The sequence below is a fragment of the Vigna unguiculata genome, chromosome 9 (assembly GCF_004118075.2).
Source record: "Vigna unguiculata cultivar IT97K-499-35 chromosome 9, ASM411807v1, whole genome shotgun sequence".
Lineage (NCBI taxonomy): Eukaryota > Viridiplantae > Streptophyta > Magnoliopsida > Fabales > Fabaceae > Vigna > Vigna unguiculata.
Genome location: NC_040287.1, coordinates 38,464,425 through 38,482,866, shown reverse-complemented (window position 1 = coordinate 38,482,866; position 18,442 = coordinate 38,464,425). Strand labels below are relative to the sequence as shown.

At 37.9% G+C, this 18,442-nt stretch overlaps 3 protein-coding genes and 1 long non-coding RNA gene across 6 annotated transcripts; 1 reads left to right on the top strand and 3 right to left on the bottom strand.

Moving 5' to 3' along the window:
- The first annotated feature begins 3,473 nt into the window (after positions 1-3,473).
- LOC114162132 lies at positions 3,474-5,339 on the top strand. The gene is made up of 3 exons (XR_003599143.1): positions 3,474-3,554; positions 3,679-3,735; positions 5,117-5,339. It is a non-coding gene; the product is annotated as an uncharacterized LOC114162132 (long non-coding RNA).
- A 1,842-nt stretch (positions 5,340-7,181) lies between these two features.
- LOC114164395 (E3 ubiquitin-protein ligase KEG) lies at positions 7,182-11,282 on the bottom strand. Of its 3 annotated transcripts, none has more exons than XM_028049060.1 (5): positions 11,159-11,282; positions 10,033-10,400; positions 9,842-9,933; positions 9,258-9,731; positions 7,182-8,411 (listed from the first exon to the last, which is right to left on the bottom strand). In XM_028049060.1, the coding sequence occupies exons 2-5, from the start codon at positions 10,390-10,392 to the stop codon at positions 7,466-7,468; spliced, it is 1,872 nt and encodes a 623-aa protein (XP_027904861.1). In that variant the 5' UTR covers positions 10,393-10,400; positions 11,159-11,282; the 3' UTR covers positions 7,182-7,465. The 3 variants fall into 3 exon arrangements, with proteins under 3 accessions (XP_027904861.1, XP_027904860.1, XP_027904862.1); XM_028049059.1 differs by having other exon boundaries at positions 11,179-11,282; XM_028049061.1 differs by lacking the exon at positions 11,159-11,282 and adding an exon at positions 10,569-11,031.
- Positions 11,283-14,750: 3,468 nt separating this feature from the next.
- On the bottom strand, positions 14,751-15,726 carry LOC114164486 (ATP synthase subunit b', chloroplastic). The gene has a single exon (XM_028049180.1). The coding sequence runs from the start codon at positions 15,571-15,573 to the stop codon at positions 14,926-14,928; it is 648 nt and encodes a 215-aa protein (XP_027904981.1). The 5' UTR covers positions 15,574-15,726; the 3' UTR covers positions 14,751-14,925.
- A 124-nt stretch (positions 15,727-15,850) lies between these two features.
- Positions 15,851-18,442, bottom strand: LOC114164485. Its single transcript, XM_028049179.1, has 5 exons — positions 18,063-18,442; positions 17,850-17,949; positions 17,521-17,620; positions 17,184-17,275; positions 15,851-16,659 (listed from the first exon to the last, which is right to left on the bottom strand). The coding sequence occupies exons 1-5, from the start codon at positions 18,235-18,237 to the stop codon at positions 16,329-16,331; spliced, it is 798 nt and encodes a 265-aa protein (XP_027904980.1). The 5' UTR covers positions 18,238-18,442; the 3' UTR covers positions 15,851-16,328.

The following is an 18,442-nucleotide window of genomic DNA, read 5'->3' as shown; positions in this document are numbered from 1 at the left end:
CAGTTCGTCCTTAGGATGACCTGAGGTTGTGGGTTTGTCGTTCCTTGCGAGCGTAAGTAGTCATGTCTAGTCGAGTTGTCAGTGAAACCAAAAGCTTAGGAACAGAAAACGCCTTGATAGAGTGATGAGGGTGCACACTCATGACTAGATTAAAGGTTGTTTTCCTTTCTTAATTCTGATGGTTCGGGGAAATAGGGGCGACAGACAAAAAGGGGTTCGTTGTCTGTAAGTGATAGACTGTTGCTTAGTATGATCTAGTTGGTCTTGCTGCGTCTCTGTGCTTTGTGTCTAGTGTTTACGGAGATAAGGGAATTGAGATTTAACGTCTTGGAATAATAAACTGGAGAATATGCTAGAGTTCCCAAAATAACGATTGGTCAGAGGGAGCTTTAAGGAGAGACTCTTCGAAAAATAGATACTACAAGTTTTCTAAAAGGAGTTGAATCGAAAGGGTAATAACACTAAGGGGTATCAACGCATGCAAGTGCCACATCGTTTAAGGAAATCAAGCTGATTCTACACCCCGACGATGGTGAGGTTCCGAGTTATGAAAATGCATACGGTGTTAGATGGAGTGTCATTGGATATAGTCATATGGTCACATCTAGTGCTTCTTGGAGTGGTGTAAGAGGAACAACTGGCAAATCTGAGGTCGCTAAAAGTGGAGGAATTGCTTAACGACAAGAAAGGTAAGAGAGGAGGAGACTGGGAAGTGCAAAAAGATGGCAAACCTCTAGTGAGAGACTGAGATGGATAAGGGCTACTGATCAGTTAGGAAAGATAACGTTCCTGAGTAGGGGAAGGAACAATTGATGGATAGGGAAGAAATGACATAAGGGATTCATACCAAGATTAATAGTCAGCAGGTAATGATGGGTACTTTCAAATTTGTGAGTGGGATGCTTCAAGGGAAAGTAGTTCCCATGAGTAGGACATCTGACCCTGGGTATAAAGTGAAAGGTTTCACGTACTAGAAGAAGGGGCAAGCCTTTAAAGGGTTATTCTCGTATGGAAGGACAACCCAACTGATGTCGTAACACCATGATGGGGGAAATAAAGAGGGAAGTTCTGAGTGGTTGGCATAGTGTCTACGATGGTTGATGCTAAAGTGGTTAGCACGAATAAATCTCATACAGAGATGTGCCTTACGAAGAGATGCTTGGACTAAGGGCCGATTTTCTTGGGATCGTGTACTCCTTGATGTCGTCGGTATGGTAGATGAGTGATGGGTGTCTTTAAGAAAGGACTGAAGTTGAGACGATGGTTTCGCCAAAATTGCGACTAAGTGGAGACCCGCTCGAGGGTATGGTGCCTTCGGGGTGATTAAAGTATTTGAATTTAAATCCGATCCGAATTATGCGATGTTGGGACGTAGTCTCAAGGGTGAATCAGTTGTTTCCGCAACCTCATCCTGATGAGCTGGGACAACCCACGAGGTGGTGTTCTTGGATTAAAAAGAGATGATTCAATGGTGGCGTGTGAGGTATGGACCAAGCTAAATAGTGGGGACAAAGCTTCACGTGAATCAAAGACATCTGACGAGGGAAAGTGGATGGTGGACGAGGAGGATCTCAGTGGAAAAGGAGTTATAGACGTACTGTGGGACAAGTACCAGAGTTTTGACCTTGGTGTGATAAAATTCCCCTTTGCGTTGGTGCCTGAAGAGGAAACTTGAGACAATAGTCCCTAATGGAATGGTTTCTACAGCGAGTCTGAAATAAATACGGAGGTGGAGGAGATGTCGGAGAAGTAGTGGTTTATACCGAGTACGACCACAAGGATGACAGCAAATTTGGTGAACATCAGAGGAAAGGTAGTGGTGGAATAGATTGTTCAAGGGAAAACGTTAGATAAGGGAGGATTGACTTTTCGGACCTATGGTTGTATAGAGTGGAGAACATGATGGAGGTAAGGCAATCTCAAACATGTTAACTGTGTCGTCAAGGTTTAACGGCGAGTATCCAAGTGCGAACAGAGTCTTTAAAATGTGCAAGAAAGGGTATTGACAAAGGATGAAGTGCCTAACAGGACGCATAGTTAGGAAGGGTGGATGCAATGTTGCGAAAATGAGACGCTAAGACTATAAAAAGGTGAGTCCAAAGGATTTTACAAGTTGCATAGAATTTTTGAAAGAAGGTTTCTCGGTGATGATTGATTCCTTGTCACGGCAGACATGAAAGGGGCATCATTTTGAGTAAATAAATGAGTGGCTTTTTGTGGTGATCAGAGTAGCGCAGCGGGATGATGGCAAATAATACTTATGAGGGGTAAAAGGTGTGTGGAAATAACTATCTTACTTGTGAACAACAAATGTGTCGTTCTTATGAGTATCAGTTAAGGATGTTCAGTTACCAGTTAAAGTTGGAATTATGACGTTGCTCAAAGAAAGTTGTGCAAGAGAAGTAGGGGATGGTTTGAGTTATGATTTCAAGTTAGGGTGCCAACTTGGAAGTGAGGAAGCGAGAGTAGATGTTTAGCCGGAGAAGGGAATTGAAGATCCTTGATTTGATGAAGTAAGAGTGAGAGTTGGTTGAGAACCATAAGTGTTTGGGTTGGGAAGAGAATGTGTGAGGGGATTTCATTAGTCTCGTCATCTGACTAGCACTAGTGAGTCTCTCAACAAGGTTGAGAAAAGCCGAATCAGAGTATCTTAGTTTGAGGTGTATCGGGGAGTTGCGTGGTACGAACCAGACTATAAATTTGAAGTCAATGGAAGTTATGGTTCAGAGGCTTTGTGGAATGTTGCCTATAAGTTAAGGGGGGATTTAAGATGAAGATAGGATGCTGATGCGATATGATGAAAAAGGCAGTTGAAGGTTTAAATGAGAAGAAGATGTAGGAGTCTCAATATACATAAAAGTGGTCAAAAGTGTTGATGGTGTGGCAGTAGACCAACACTCAAGAGAGTGATCAAGTCAGTGGAGTGATGCATAAAGGAGTGAACAAGGTGATGTGAAGTGATAACGAGCGTGCCTTGGTAGGAGACTTAAGGTCGTCTGAGAAGTTGATAAAAACCTACAAGAGGTAGCGGAGAACATACAGAGAGTGAGTCAGTATGTTAGATACAAGTTAGTGGGGCATGCATGGAGGAACATTCGAATTTTAAGGGCTGGAGGATTTGTAGTGCTTCGAGAGTAGTGGCTAAACTAATCTACATAGTTGGACACATATCGCTTAGCACAGAGGCAAAGTTTCTAATGACTATAGGTGTGGGAGTCGTTGTATATGTCGTGTTTGAGTAGTGGTTCCCAGAGGAGATAAGGAGAACATAGCTCCTTCCTATCTCATCGATGAATTTTCGAGGACGAAAATTTTCTTGTTGGGGAGAATGTAAGGCCCCATTTCTTTTCTGCTCTAAAGATTAGTGGGCTGCCCTTGTAAGTGGGCCTAAGGCCGGCGCATAGTATAAAACCCTTCAGGTTGCCCTAATTTCCACTCTCACTCTCACTCTCGCAGAAACGCAGCAGTCGTCACCCCTTGCCCTCACGAAAAGCTCTGCTAGGGTTTGCCCTAAGGTCCCCTTCACCCAAGCTCAAACTCAGTTCCCACTCCATGTAAGTGATCCTGACCCTACTGTGACTGCTTCCTAAAGCTGTTATTCACATTTCCCCGTTTAGAATCGAACTAACCCCCTTTTTTCTTCCACTGTTACGCTGTTCTGCCGGTCCGCAAGTTCAGCGCGCAAGCTGCCGTGCTCCGAGGTCCCGTGTCGAGGTTCCGTTAACCCTTTTCCAGGTACGGGAAGTTAGAGCTCTTGTTTTCTAGTAGTTTTGGTCTGTGATTGCGTGGGTTTCTACTTGTATGCTTTAAAATCCTTCGATGTGGGTATGAGAACGCTTTGCATGATGGTTTGGTTCGTTTTCATGGCTGTGGCAGCGAAGAACAGTGGCGAGACCTGTTAATCTCGCCCAAGCGAGTTTATCTCGCCTAGGCGAGGTGAAACAGGGGGCTCGTCTAAGTTTCTTGCGCGAAAAGTCGCCCAGGCGGCTCGCTCAACTTTTGAGCGAGCAGGCAACTCGTCCAAGCGAGAGGGATCTCGCTTAAGCGAGATCCCGTGTTGCCCAGGCCCTGGTTTTCCTTGAGCCCTCGCCTAGGCGAAGGGGGGCTCGCCTGAGCGAGCCTGTCTCGCCTGAGCGAGACCCTTCAGCCTGAGCGAGGGGTTTGGGCGAAACAGTGTGGTGTTGGATTGCATTTTTTTGTTCTCTTGTGCTTGGTTTTGGTTGGGTATGACCACTATGATAAGATGCATGTACTGATGTATGAATATATGCCTAACGAGTTGCTATATATGCGTGACATGATTCATAAATAATGAATGATGAGTGTGGTGGGGACTTAACATATGAAATGAGTATGCGGTTTGAAACTAAAGGGATACGTGATTAATATGAGACGAGGCCCTAGACTCATTGGGGCGGTGATGATCAGAGGTATGGATTTGGGATGTGATTGATATGAGGATTAAACTCCAAGGGTTGATATGGAATTGAAAAATATGATTTTATTATTCTCTTATTGCTGATTTACGAACGTTGGTCCGTGTCAGCGTGTAATTCCTTGGGGTCTCTAGGTGAGACCTCCGGGGTCGCGCTTCAGTGGTCGGGACGTAATTCCATGGCCCCTGTTAGTGGGTGCCCATGGTGGTGCCCCATCTGTATAACCAGGTAAGGATTCAAGGTAAGGACTGCATCCTGACGCTCTAAGGGGCCAGTTAGTCTCACTTAGAGCAGACTGACTCCTGTGGTGAGAGTAGCAGGAGGCCTGAAATTCATTAAGGGCTAACCTTGTGGTGAGGGAGATTTGATTTCATCGTAACACTTGTAACACACAGCTCGGAGATGAGCAGCTCAGAGTTGAGCAGGGATATTCACCACAAGTGCAAGCATCCGCTGAATCCGACCAAGTTATACGTATCCGGATGAGTCGAGTCGAGTCGTAGTGTATTGAATGAAGAGTCATAACATGTTTGGTTGCTATGTGGATATGAGATGAGGAAAATATATTTGACTGCATGATGAATATGTTGTTGGCTCTAGCTTACCCGTTTTGTTGCATGGTTGTGATGTATGTGGCTGTTCTTTCTTGCGATGATCATCAACTTGGTTGATGGGAGCAGATGGGCGAGGTCCTCGTGGTCAGCAAGGAAATGGAGATTCTGCCGCTTAGTCCGCGTGGATTGGATTATATTCGTTGTTGTACTTTTCTTTAGGGCTATGGCCCTGTATGTCGTTGTTCTTGGTTTTGTAAACGTTCGGTCGAACCGTTATTCTGTTTTGGTTGGCATCGCGTTATGCCTAGTTGTAGGGATAGATTTATGAACCCCAGGATTGCATCGTTGATTATCTCTGTGTGACGTTTCCTTTAATTTTACGTATATAAATTAAATGGGGCGTTACATTAATCGTACTTAACTTTTTTTTTAACACAAGCAAAACACTTTAATTCTACTGCCTGAGCAAGTGTGGGGTTCTGCAAATTATAAAAAAATAAAATAAAAGAGCAATGTTTATGAACCATTTCTTTGTATAAAAAAATGGATTCCGAATAACCTTTTCATAAAATATTGTTAGTTGCAGAAGCTCTCATCATAGGTTGTTTCTTTCGGCGATAGCTTTCGTGATAGGCTCGTGAGGACTTTGTTTTATACACTAACTATAATATATAATATCCTAAGAGTTTCTGAAACGAATAGTATCATTTTACATACGAAATAAATCATTAAATTGAGAATAGTCTAAGTGTGAGTTAAAGTTTCACATTGAATAGAATACACAAAGTTAAATACTATATAAAAATAATGATTTATAACAATCTTAATGTTTTTTGGATAATATTAATTTTACACATATAAAATGAACCAGAGTCTCTCAATGACTATATTCGTAATCCAACAAAACTAAAATGACATCAAAACTTAAATTTAGCGAAAATGATAGCATCTGGTTTTGGTAAGGAGGACACGTGAGCATTAAACAGCAGATACGGATGCAAATGAATTTGTAAGAAGTATTTGATAAGTTTGAAAGAGTTAGGAAATCTTGGGTGGTCCATTGTTATTTTGTTTTATATTTGGCATTCTTTGATCCTTTCTACCTCAATATGAATAAAAAGAGTATCTAATCTAAGTCTACCATAATCTCCATAATCTCATGCCAGCATTAAAAAATATATTTATACGGTGGACAAAAGAATGAAGCTGTGAATCCGAAGCACTAACAAGCCAATGAAGAGAAAGACGTGAAGGAACAGAGAGAGAAGCGAATCAGGTCGTAATCTTTGAAATCTGCATGTGCGTGTGTGTATGTGTAGATTAATTGGGTACGCAAGAAAGAGTTGAAGATGATTGATTCTTCAAAGCAACTTGGCATCGGTGACGAAAGAGACATTCTAGCTTGGGTTTTAGTATGGTCCGAGGTTGTAATCATGGTGTTTCTGAAAACCTAATAAAGAAGCCTTTATTCGTTGTTACATTGCGTGCTCAAGTCGGTATTAGAAATGGGAACAAAAACAACACCTACCTTACTTTGTTTAGGAATAGCCTCTTCAAATCTTTGCTTTTGTTGTATTTATCTACGGATAATAATTTACATTATCTTCCTTAAATAGTATCAAAATCATTTATAGGATTTATTATTCAGTCTATTGAATCTCTCAGATACGTTTAAGGAGAGACTCCTTCCCCTTTTTTCCTTTAAAATTAACAATTCTTTCCATTTTTTACATATCGATATATCAATAAGCACAAAAGAGTAATAGAAAAGTTACCTGTGATAACAACAATGTTTTGTAGAGTACAGTACCTCTTTACTTATTTTAGTGTCCAAAACCCAAAAGCAGAAGTGCAGGTCTAATCGTATCAGATTCTCTGCGACAGTGTCTTAAATTTGTCTTCGTGATAGTGGGCTAGTGGGAAAGGGTGCCACTTTCACTGCCTTTAAACAACTGTACGTGCGTTCACAGCTTGCATAATTTAATACTGTTTTAAACTTTGAAAACAGTATTTAAGTAAAAATCTTAAAAAAAGACAGTTGAAACAGAAAATAACAAAAAATAATTAAATAAAATGTGAAACCAATACCTTATTGCAAATTTTAATAAATGTGTTTAGAATGTATAGGAGAGTATCTTGCAAGCATTTATCAACATACTTCACAACTTCAACGGTACAATGCTTCAGAAAATTTAATTAATTATACCTTCATTAGTTGCTTATTTCATGCTTTATTAAAATCTGGACAAGTATATCATGAATTTTCCAGTGTGTTTACATTTTATGGAAACTAAGTATGAACTTTTGTTTGCAAGGCATTTGTACAATTTTTACATTCAGTGTTGGCCATGTTGGCATCTATACATAATTACAATTCTCAAGTGAGATGTTTGTCAAACAGCAACATGGCAGAACAACTGATGAACACCTTCAGAAGTTAGATATCCGATAATATTGAGATTGAAGGGGTAAAAACTAGCGGCCAGTGGACATGTTAACACCTTCTCTGAAAAGGATGTTAGCTACTGAAGATGTCCATGTAGAAGTAGGGCTGCTAGCATTCTGGCTTTTATCAGTATAATGATTTTCATTCTCCATTGCATTCACATTCATGTTCCTGCCAATTTTCTTTCCAATTGACATCCCTAGTTTAACAGTACTAAGAAGGCCAAATGCAATAAGAACAGGTCTAATTGCCCAGTGGTGATCCTCTACATGTTGATACTTTTCTACCATATTTGGACAATTATTGAAACTAACCACATCAACCTCAGAGGGATCAGCCAAAAAAGTGTTTGGTGCATTCCAGATGTTCAACATGCCTGGGAAATTCACAACTAGACATCCATTTGGTAGGATCCAAGAGATCTTACCAGTGGCCCAGGTACCTCCCCTTCTACGCAACCATTCAAACCGGGGACTTAGAACATTGGGTTTCAGCCTAATAAATTGCCCCACACAGTAAGACTCTGCCATTTCAAGTTCTGAAGAGTTTCCTTTCCAAAGAGTTCGCAGGCCTATAAATCCAACAGTCACTCTTCCATCACGATTGATAGAATGAAGAATACCCACTGGCGAGTGTTTATCATCTTCTTCTTTGATGCGGACCCAATCCCCGGCTCCTAAACCATTGGTGACACGTTCAAGAGTTGACGCGTGAATCCTTACAGGGTCATGAACTCCATGGAGCCTCACTAAAACAAATCCATGATCTGCATTACCGACAACATTTCCTTCTGGGACCTCCATGTTCTGTGGATTGCATGAATTGGAAGGCTTTCTAGAGCGCACTGTGTCGCCCACCTGAAGATGATCCTTTGAGAGGGACCACTGTGTGTAGCCTGTGCTACTTGATTTTGCTAATGTTTTGTGAATTCCAAGATATCTCCATCCTCCATCATTGACTACTGCATTCCGTGAGCTGCAAGGTAGGCAGAACAATTACAAATAAAGAACTACTGAATATATAAATAGAATTCCAGTGAAGTAATCATGCTTGGAAAGAAACAAATGCAGGCTTTTCCCACAGCTTTAACACTTTCTAGAACAAAAAAATATCTCAGGTTATTTTTAAACACAAGTGTAGAACAGTTTAATTCTCAACAAATTCACTGTCTATTAAATGTTCAAAGTTCACAATCAAGCTTTGCAAGATTCAAGTTACAATGAGTGGACAACATCACCAGCTAGATGATATGGCACCAGATGCTTTGTCTTGGTGTTTTTTCAACTAAACAAAATGTTTCACATGTTATGCAGTCATGTACAATCGTAAATTATAATTGATTGATCTAAACAATATTATGTTTATTCAGACGATGTACTCATGACACTAAACCATAAAAAAAACGTAATTTTTAGAACTGGTGAGGACTACCTGAGCGTTGTAAGCTCTTATTAAGCTGTTTCTCTAGTTGTTGTAGGACTAAACACCCCCTTTTAATTAAGGAAGCTGAAACTGGAGCAAGGGTGAGTTGAGGTAACTCAACAACACTCCCGTTCATGCCCAGGCCAACTGACCTGGAGCATATCAAATGCAGGTTTTCATATCATCCTAGAAAATGCAGGTTTTAATGTCAAATGCAGGTTAAAATCCCAACTTCAACGACAATTTTCCAAAATATGAATGTCAAGAAAGGTTAGGAAAAAATACATGTGACCCAAAAGAAATGTAACTTAACTTGGAATATCTACCATAGTAGGCTATATGTATAAAAAAAGGCCACCTAATCATAGAAACTTCCTTTAAACGTTGAAACTAACATACCTTCTAAAGACAGACAGAATATCTACCATTGAAGGGCGATTCCTCAAGTCATATTCAAAGCAGCCACTGAGGACATTTTCAATTGAAGAAGGAAGGCCACTGGGAATCTGGGGTTTTTCATACTTTTCAACAACTGATCGATATACTTCACCAACAGGACACCCATACCAAGGTTGATTACCAATCAACATTTCCACAATAGTGCACCCAAATCCCCATGAATCTGTTTCAAAGGATACAGGGCCTCTGACTTCTGGTTGCCATTGTTCTGGAGCCATGTAATTTGGACTACCAAGCCTATTGGCAGTATCTGAGCTTAGGAATGAGGAACCGAAGAGAAGATTTGGAATACCAACATCTCCCAGTATTGCTTGATCAGTATCATTGAGAAGCACGTTGGATGGTTTAAGGTTGAGAACTAGGATCCCTTTTGAGTGAAGTTCCATAATACCTTGAGCCAGATCGATACCGTACCTGAAGCCCATTCCACAACCTTAGCATTGAACAATATTTTTCCCTCTCCACCATGTATTATAAAGATAACATGTAAAAATATTTTAACAAACACACCAAACTCTCATTACCTAAGAACATCAGGCAATGAAATCCTTCCCTCTCTGAGTCTAGCCATCTTATCACCAACCGAACCCTCATAAAAATTCATAATGATGCATATCTGTGAATATAAACAAATATATTAGCTATATAGCAAAGTCTCAAAAAGGAAGTTAAAGATCTCCCATATACTGAATATAATGCATAATCCATATCTAACCCTTCCATTTAAAATTGAAATCCCAAGTAGCCAGCACACCCTAGCCGCTCCTTGGCACTGAAAATATAACTCAAAAAATTTCTCTAATGCAGTCTTCATATGTTCCTCTCTGATAGGAGGTAGCATCTTGGCAGCAACTTCATGATACTCATCATAATCTTCAGTTGACTGATGATGAGTTGCTAACCAAACATCGCCAAAGGGTCCCCGGCCAATCCTGTGTCTGAGTTTTAACCTTTCAGGTTCAATCCATGGGTCTGTGCTGCTAGATGAGGCTTTGACAGTTCCAAGGTTCTCAGGATCATCAACCAAGAGTTCAAAATCAAAAGGAACTGGTGGATTACCAATATCTTGCGCCATTCTTCAATCTGATGTTGTAACATCCATAAAATAATTCAGCAGAAATGAAAAAAGCACGACACAAAATAAAAGAAGAATCCAGCAAATTATCATGAATATTCGCCTAGAATAGCAAGATACCTTTTCATTACCGGAGTAAAAAATAAAAAATTGACTAAAAAGTACTATATTCATACCCAAATTCATCCCTCACAAGGCTGAGAGAGGATGATCCTTAAAAGGGGCGAGACATCATTCCGTGAGAAATATAACATATAAAAAACCCACACAATCCATAAAAATCAGACACACCCCATACATGTTCTTTCTCTTCTCAGCAGAAAGAAAATAGATGACTCTAGGGATTAAAACGACTTCTATATTTTTAAAGACGAATATATTTTCCTCTAAAATTGTCAGGAATCAAACCGAGTCACTACTCAAAATAATACAGCATAGTATTCATTTGGATCATTTCCCTGCTGAACCTCAAAAATTCAATCTTGCGGCAACTAAAGCCAGAGTCAATCCCTCTAAAGCTCTACTTGCAAAGAACTGAGGTAGTCTCCTAAACACAACTCCAACTTAGAATACAAAAGTAGCGGTTCAGTCACTGATACAACCAACCATGCTAACACATGCAAACATTAAACTACTTTTCGCCTTCTCAGAACTAAAGAACAGTAATATAAAAATCAGGTAAATATACATATATGAAAAATATAAAATTTGAACATGAAAAACAAGCAGAAGTCAAAAACAAAAAATTCAGAAACAAAAAAGGTACCAAATTCACTGGGCACGTACTCAGAAGAAGAAAGAAGTGTCTTTTAGCGAGCGGGAGCACTGGGAAACTTGTTAGGTTTACACAAATTCAATAAAAAAGAACAGAAACCAGAACTAAACTAAGGTCGTGTGGGTTTGTGTTATTTTTGTATGAAAATAATAATTACAAAACTTAAGGGCAGGAATGACATTTCAGCAGGTGACGTGATTATTTTGATAAGATTAAAATTTTGGTAAAAGAAAGGCTTAAATACTTTTTTCCTATTTTCGTAGTGTTTGTTGTGAATGATCTTCATTTTCACATCATATTTAAAATGGTCCTTATTTTTATCGAATGTTTAGAATGATCCTCATTCTCGCAATTCGTATTTTATTTGATCCTTTTCTGTAACGCCGTTTAAATCATTAACGGAGCATTGTACATGTGGCACAATTTGTATTAGGGTGTGTTAATTAACGTTAATTTTTCAATTTAGGGGTAATTTTGCAATTAGGGAAATTTTTTTATTTTCGTCTTTCTTGAAAATGAGGACCATCCGCAACAAATACTACGAAAATGAGGACAAAAAGGTATTTAAGTCTAAAAAAAAAATTGGTATTATATTGACATGTAATATGTTTGATTTTCATTCATAAACCATACGATAGTTTTTAATAATCAAGTTAAAATTAATATTTATTATAATTTTCAACCAAGAGTGTTTTTTTATTATGAAAACAGAAATTGAGTACGTGTGATATGTATCTACAACTAGAAAAGGAAAAAAAAAGTTGGAAAACTGCTTTAAACTGAGAAAAAGGTTGGAATAAGTAATTGTCATGATTATATTTTAGAATGTAAGATGTGTTCATTTGAGTGGAGCTATACAAAACAAATCATGAGTAAATTCATATAAAAAAAATTATGATATCACTTTTAACTCATATTTGACTCCGACATTGCAAGAACCTGTGATGTATTATGTTATTTTTTGAGTTTCAATTTGTGTAAATAGGTTATGAGGTTTTACTCAGTTTCTCATATTTCAATAATTTTATGGAATATTTTAACAAAGAGAGTGATCACATCATGCAAACGTAACGATATATGAAAATTGTATTAATAAAGCGTGGAAGCACAAAAGCCTAGTGTCATTATGCGTAAAGGAACTTTCACTCAACAAAATAAAAAAATAAAAAATTGCATAAAGGATTAAAATAGTAACACCAAATCACATCTTAGCACAGCAGAAACTTATCATTGAAATAAGTTTATAATTAATTATATTATATGATATTGTTTATAACTTTTATTTTTATTTTGTCCACGAGAATGCTCTATGGTGGTTGTGATTTTAATTTTTATTAATTTTGAACTTATATTTTTATTTAAAAATAAATAATCTTTATTATATTATTAGTTCTAGTTATTTTCCATGTTGCATAAATAATTACCAAAGTTTGTTGGAAGTTGATATTTCATGCACATAAATTGGGCTTGAAAGTGAGGTAAAGTTGCTATATCCAAATTAAGTTAAACAATTACAGGGGTTGAGATTTAACAGGAGATAGGAGATGGGTCACTAGAATTTAGAGTGATTATAGTTCTTTATTTTTCTTTCTATCGAAAATAATGATATTTTAATTTATTTTTTTATTCATTTTTAATTTATTATTTTAATTATCATTAGATTATTTATTTTAATTTTTTTTAATAATATGAATAATGATTTAATGGTGACCGTAATTAAAATAATAAATTAAAAATAAATAAAAAATAATAAATTAAAATATCATTATTTTCTTACAAAATATTGATTTCTAAGTATGGGTTTGAATGATCAATTCCGAGACATCCCATCCACACTGCAAAGCTGATCCACATGCTCAATCAGTTCAGCAGGCGAATTAGGAATTATTATCAACAAAGTCCAAAAAGGTTAATAAACTAGGAGAAACCCAACCAATCAATACTTATATAAAAAAGAATCAAATTTTTAAATTTATTTTTTTCCCATTTTTCTCATCATGCAATCAAGGTTGTCAAGCTTGAAAGTTTTCCTAAATGGTAAAACTTCTATAAACTTGATTGTAGGAGTGGAATTGTAAACAAATGAGTTTACACCGTAGAAAAAATAATATTAAAAATTATAGTGACATAGGTTTTACAAAATATTATTAATAGAATAATACTTCAAAGTTTCAATTTCAAAATGATACAAAATAGCAACGCACAGTAATAAAGTTTAGTAATTCATTAGTATCAGATAGAGAATCAAAATACATAAATAACCAAATTATTATACAACAGTCAACAAGAGTAAAAAATAGAAAACTTTTTTTTAAATGATTTTTGTCATGATAAAGGATGATCACTGTAGGCTCAATGTGAACATCGGTTTATTTCAATACTTGAGAGTGTACTTAACTTTACATAAATTAATTTTAAGTTATTTCTTTTATTTCTTGATGATTCGAGAGTCTATGTAACCTTACATCATTTTAACGAATATAGAACAATTTATTGAAAAAAGAATTTGATAGAGCTAACTTGTTTATATTTAGAAAATTTGAATTCTCCATTCAGTTTTTTCATATTATCTCTCAAATATGTCTTTAAAATATATTAACATATACTAATTTTAATATTTTATAATATATTAAGGATAGGATACAATAGATGAATGGTACCAAAAAAAGCAGTTAGACTTTTATCTATAACGGTAGGAGTTAACTAAAAAATTTGACATCCATGGATGTAATGATTTCTCTCTCTCTATATATAATCGAGTTGACAATGAAATCTTATGAGAAGCTCAAGCACACAGCAGCGAAGAAGATATCCATTTGGAAATAAGGTTTGAAAATTTTGAATACGTTCCTTTTTCTGGCAATGACTGGCTGTGGTTCTAAGATATCATATTAAACTTCATGGGATTTGAATCTTCTCAGTAACCTATTGAAAACGTAAATACATAAAAATTGCAGCAGCGACTGGTTTTAAGGAGAGCATTAATTAACCATATTTCCTTGTTCTTTTAAGGAGTATCCTGTTATTCTGTTTAATTTCCGTTGGCATAGGCATCGCTTAACCTGACCTTTGATGAGAAAATCAAGCCAAATGCTTTTCACTGCACTCTGGGGGTCGCATGGATTAAGCAATCCTTTAGGCCACATTGATTTTTAATATTAGTAATGCTTTGTTAGGAAACAATCAAATTAACCAAACGAATCCACATGATACTTCCTAACGACCCACTTAGATTCTATCCATAAATTCATTTTCCTTCAATGTACACTAATCAAAGGTTCTGCAGAATCTCCAGCAGCCTTTCAGAAACACACATGTCACAGCTTCCATTCTTCGTCATAAACCAAAAGCACCAACACATTCCCAAAACAAAATTATAACTCAATGTCTAGGCAAAGATCGATCCTGAAAACTTGTTACTGTTTCCTTGCCCAAAAAATTTTGACATACAACGACAAGGGATGCACATAGCTGCATGATTCCCAACCACAAATGCAGCTGCAATATAAAGATTTTTTAACTCACTGCAAGCGCAATTACGGGTGCATTTTTTCAAAATATAAAAAATTGTCAAAAATTGCAACCTATTTAGAACCAAGCACGGCTCGGGGAGGTTGGTAATTCAAACGTGAATATCGGATTTTACATTGACCAGTGTAGCGATTAAACAAGAGGCACATCCAAAGGAGAAAAGGTAGAAACTATGAATTCTTCTTTGGTGGGGGTGGGGGATTGAAATGAAAATTACATACATATATTTAAGCAACGGGAAGAACCTTTTTAACAATCTCCTCGCTAAGATCTGCAATCTGGGAATCAAGGGACTTGATGGTTTCTTCCTTTTGCCTCTCCAAGTTAGCCAGAGCCTCTTGCAGCTCAGCCTCCACTTTCTTCCTTCCCTCCGCAATCTTTTCTTCCACCTCAGCCTGCGTCTCCTTCTTCATCGCGTTCAGCGCCGCCGCTATCTCCGCCCGAGCAGCCGCCATCACGGCATTCGCCTTCTCCTCCAGCTGCTTCACCTCCGACGACGTGTCCTTCACGCTGTTTAGCTTCTCCCTGATCATCGCGTCCCTCTCGTCCATGAATTTCCCAAGTGGGGTGAACCATATTTTGTCCAGCGCAACCATCAGAAACAGAAATTCCACCATTATAATGGGCAGGGTCAGGTTGAAGTCGAATAGTGCAGCTTTCTCTATTTCGCTTGCGAGGGAGGGCTGAGCCAAAATCAGTGGTGCTATTCCGCCCAGGAGGGATAGCATTTGGGGCTTTGAAACTGGGAGTTTCAGTTTAAGGGTTGGGACTTTGGGGAGTGATAATTGGAGAATGGGAAGTTTGGCTGTGGGAGAACGAGAATTAGCGTAGATTGGAACCAAAGGTTTGGTGGAAGCCATAATCATGTTTGCCATGGCTAATGCTTTGGGATTAGGATGTGTGTCTCAGCTCAGTCTGAGGATTGGATTGTAGAGAAGAAGAGGATTTGAGAGGAGGGCTATCTAAATTCTTCGCCACACAAATTCATGAGGTTGTATGGCAGTGGCTGGCTAATGGAGTCTGGAAGCTGGACACTCAATCAAGTTGGAATGTTCCACATCTAAATGGATCAGGCCTTGGCCCATTTATTGTCTACCCAACTAACACCTATCCACTTAATTCTCCCTAGGCCCAAATACACAGATTCGGGGTAGCTTACTTGCAAGTAAGACAAGAATGTGGACTGAATAGTTAAAACGAAAATGCCGTAGCATTAAGTGCACAAGAATGTCACGGTCAAAATCAGCTGCAATTGAGTTAAACAAACCAACAATTTTAATGACTTTCTACCTTACCACAAGTTGGTAGGAAATCCTTACCCTTAGTTACATTAAAGCAACTGAAAAACCGTTTCATTGTAGGTAGGCTTTGACCCCAACTGCAGCAACTAAGTAATCTAAAGGTTTGCCGTGGCTGATAGACTTTAGCATTGTGAGTTCTACTACAATTCCCAAGGCACATCGTTCTGTACAGTGAGAGTCCAATCGCAATATGGTACGAGCCTGTGTTTCGTCCTGTTATTATTGTCTCTATCGCTGAAGACAATAAACTAACCAAAGCAAGTACTGTTGAAAAATTCTTTACAGGGGTATAAAGACAAGAGGTTAAAATGATTAAAGTGCAAACTTCATCAAAATTCTCTCCATGTGGGTCTCCGAGAGTAATGCTGCCTCCTCCAATAGCGTAGAACTCTTCTAGTTTTTGTAAAACTGCCCACAATAAATCTGGCTATCATTGAGCAGCAAATCCTACCCTCAGTTCCTTGTCTTCTCACAACTGGCAGACGGCTGTTTGAGAACAGTCTTCCCAAAAAACTAGATAACCAGCTCTTTCCTCCTCGAATTTGTTCGGCCTTGTACTTCTGGATATTCCCCTTCTCTATGACTATACCATTCAAACCAATGTCGTCTTCGTCATCGTTAAGTTCTGCCCGTTGATATATATTCAGTTGATGAGATGACCTGCACCTCCATTGATATCATCCAAGTAGTGTAAGGACTTGTTTGAGAACATTATAGCAACGTGCATGAAATTCAACAAGACAAATTTCCAAATTTCCCATCTTAGTGGTTCCACACCGTTTCAAAGAAATTCATTTTAAGTTCTAATAAAATAATCATAATGGTAATCTTCGAGGCATATCACATATTTAAGACCTCTCTAACTATGGTGTATTCTATGATTTTAAATTTTATATCTTTAATAAAGAAACACACTGTACAAGTCTGCAGCATCTACTTATGTCAATATTTGACATGTAACTGAAAAGGTTAAATTAAAACGGATCGTGTATTATTTCGTGAATTTCATTTGGAAGGCACCACAATGCATCAACACAGTTTAATTAGAAATGAGACAAAGTTCTAGGGTAGATAGCTCATAGCCTGATAGAGCTGATTTTCTACAACGCCAGTACAAAAGCCAAATTTCATCACAAGCAAGATGAAACAGAATGTTTTGTATGGTTATATTGAAAACTGCATACCTCCTGTGTTTATTTTTCAAATTGAAATCTCGTTTCTTTGACTGCTTACTCTGGTAACTGCCAGTGTCAGATATATGGCGCACGAAATGAAGCTGCAAAGACCAAAACAAACATGAGTCAAGGGTCATGAGCGCCACAGGCTTCTAAGTTCTACATCCTAAGCACAACACATCATAAGAAAGAAACTATAGTACAGTAAAAACAAAGTTTAGACTCCATTTTCAGATCTTGGGTAGAATGTATTATTTTCACGTCAAAGTCACACGAAAAATATAATCATAGTCTCTGTGAAGGCCTACAAGGATGAAACTGGCTCTTCAATAAATCTGACACAAACCTGGTCACCATCCTTGATGCCATAATCTCGAAGGTAATCCGTCTCTGTAAGTAATTTATGTCCTTGATAGGATAAGCAGAATTGCCGCCAAACAAGTGGCCTACATAAACAAATAAATAATAATTCAAATAAAAAACCAGGCAACATATTATGATGATAAACTAATTAAGTAAATAGAAACTCCAGAATTAAAAAAAAAAAAAAAACTAACAAAACTCCCCTGTTTTACCTATAATCAAAACGCATAGAATTTACAAAACTAAATTAGCGAAATTACACATTTAGAAACATACGTAAGATATTTATTAAATTAATCAATTAATACACACCACAATATTTTCCCCGCGCCCTTCAGAGGCACATGAGCGAAAATCTCCTCCACAGCCTGCTTGAGTTTTGCAACAGTTGCTTCATTTGCGACTTCAATACCTGCAAACAGAATCGTGCATGAATTCAATGTCCAGGAACGTTTGACGAAAATAAAACGAGAGAAAAAAAAATTGAGAAGAGTTCCAAAAATAGGAGAAAGAGAATCGAATTACGGAAGGAAGAGGCGTCCAATTTGATTATGGAGAGGTTGAGCGTTTCGGAAGGAGGCTTGTAGTAAAATGTGTCGTCTTTGTTGGTCATGCTGGAGGATCGTTGATAGCTTCCGTTGGAAAGAATCATTATGCTTCCCTCACCCACATTCATCACGAAGGCTGGATTGTGATTCATTAATCCATGGTGTTTGTAGGAACCAGAGGGAGATTGTAAATCTGAACCAAACGAATAATTAACGTGGAAATCGAGCCAGCGTTCCTCAGTGACTGACACCGATCGGCGGAGAACGGTTGTCGCAGAGTGGCTTCTGCAGACATTGATGACGGTTACGTTCCGCCCAAACTTCTGTAACCGTTATTTCGCGCCCCCTGCTCTTCCT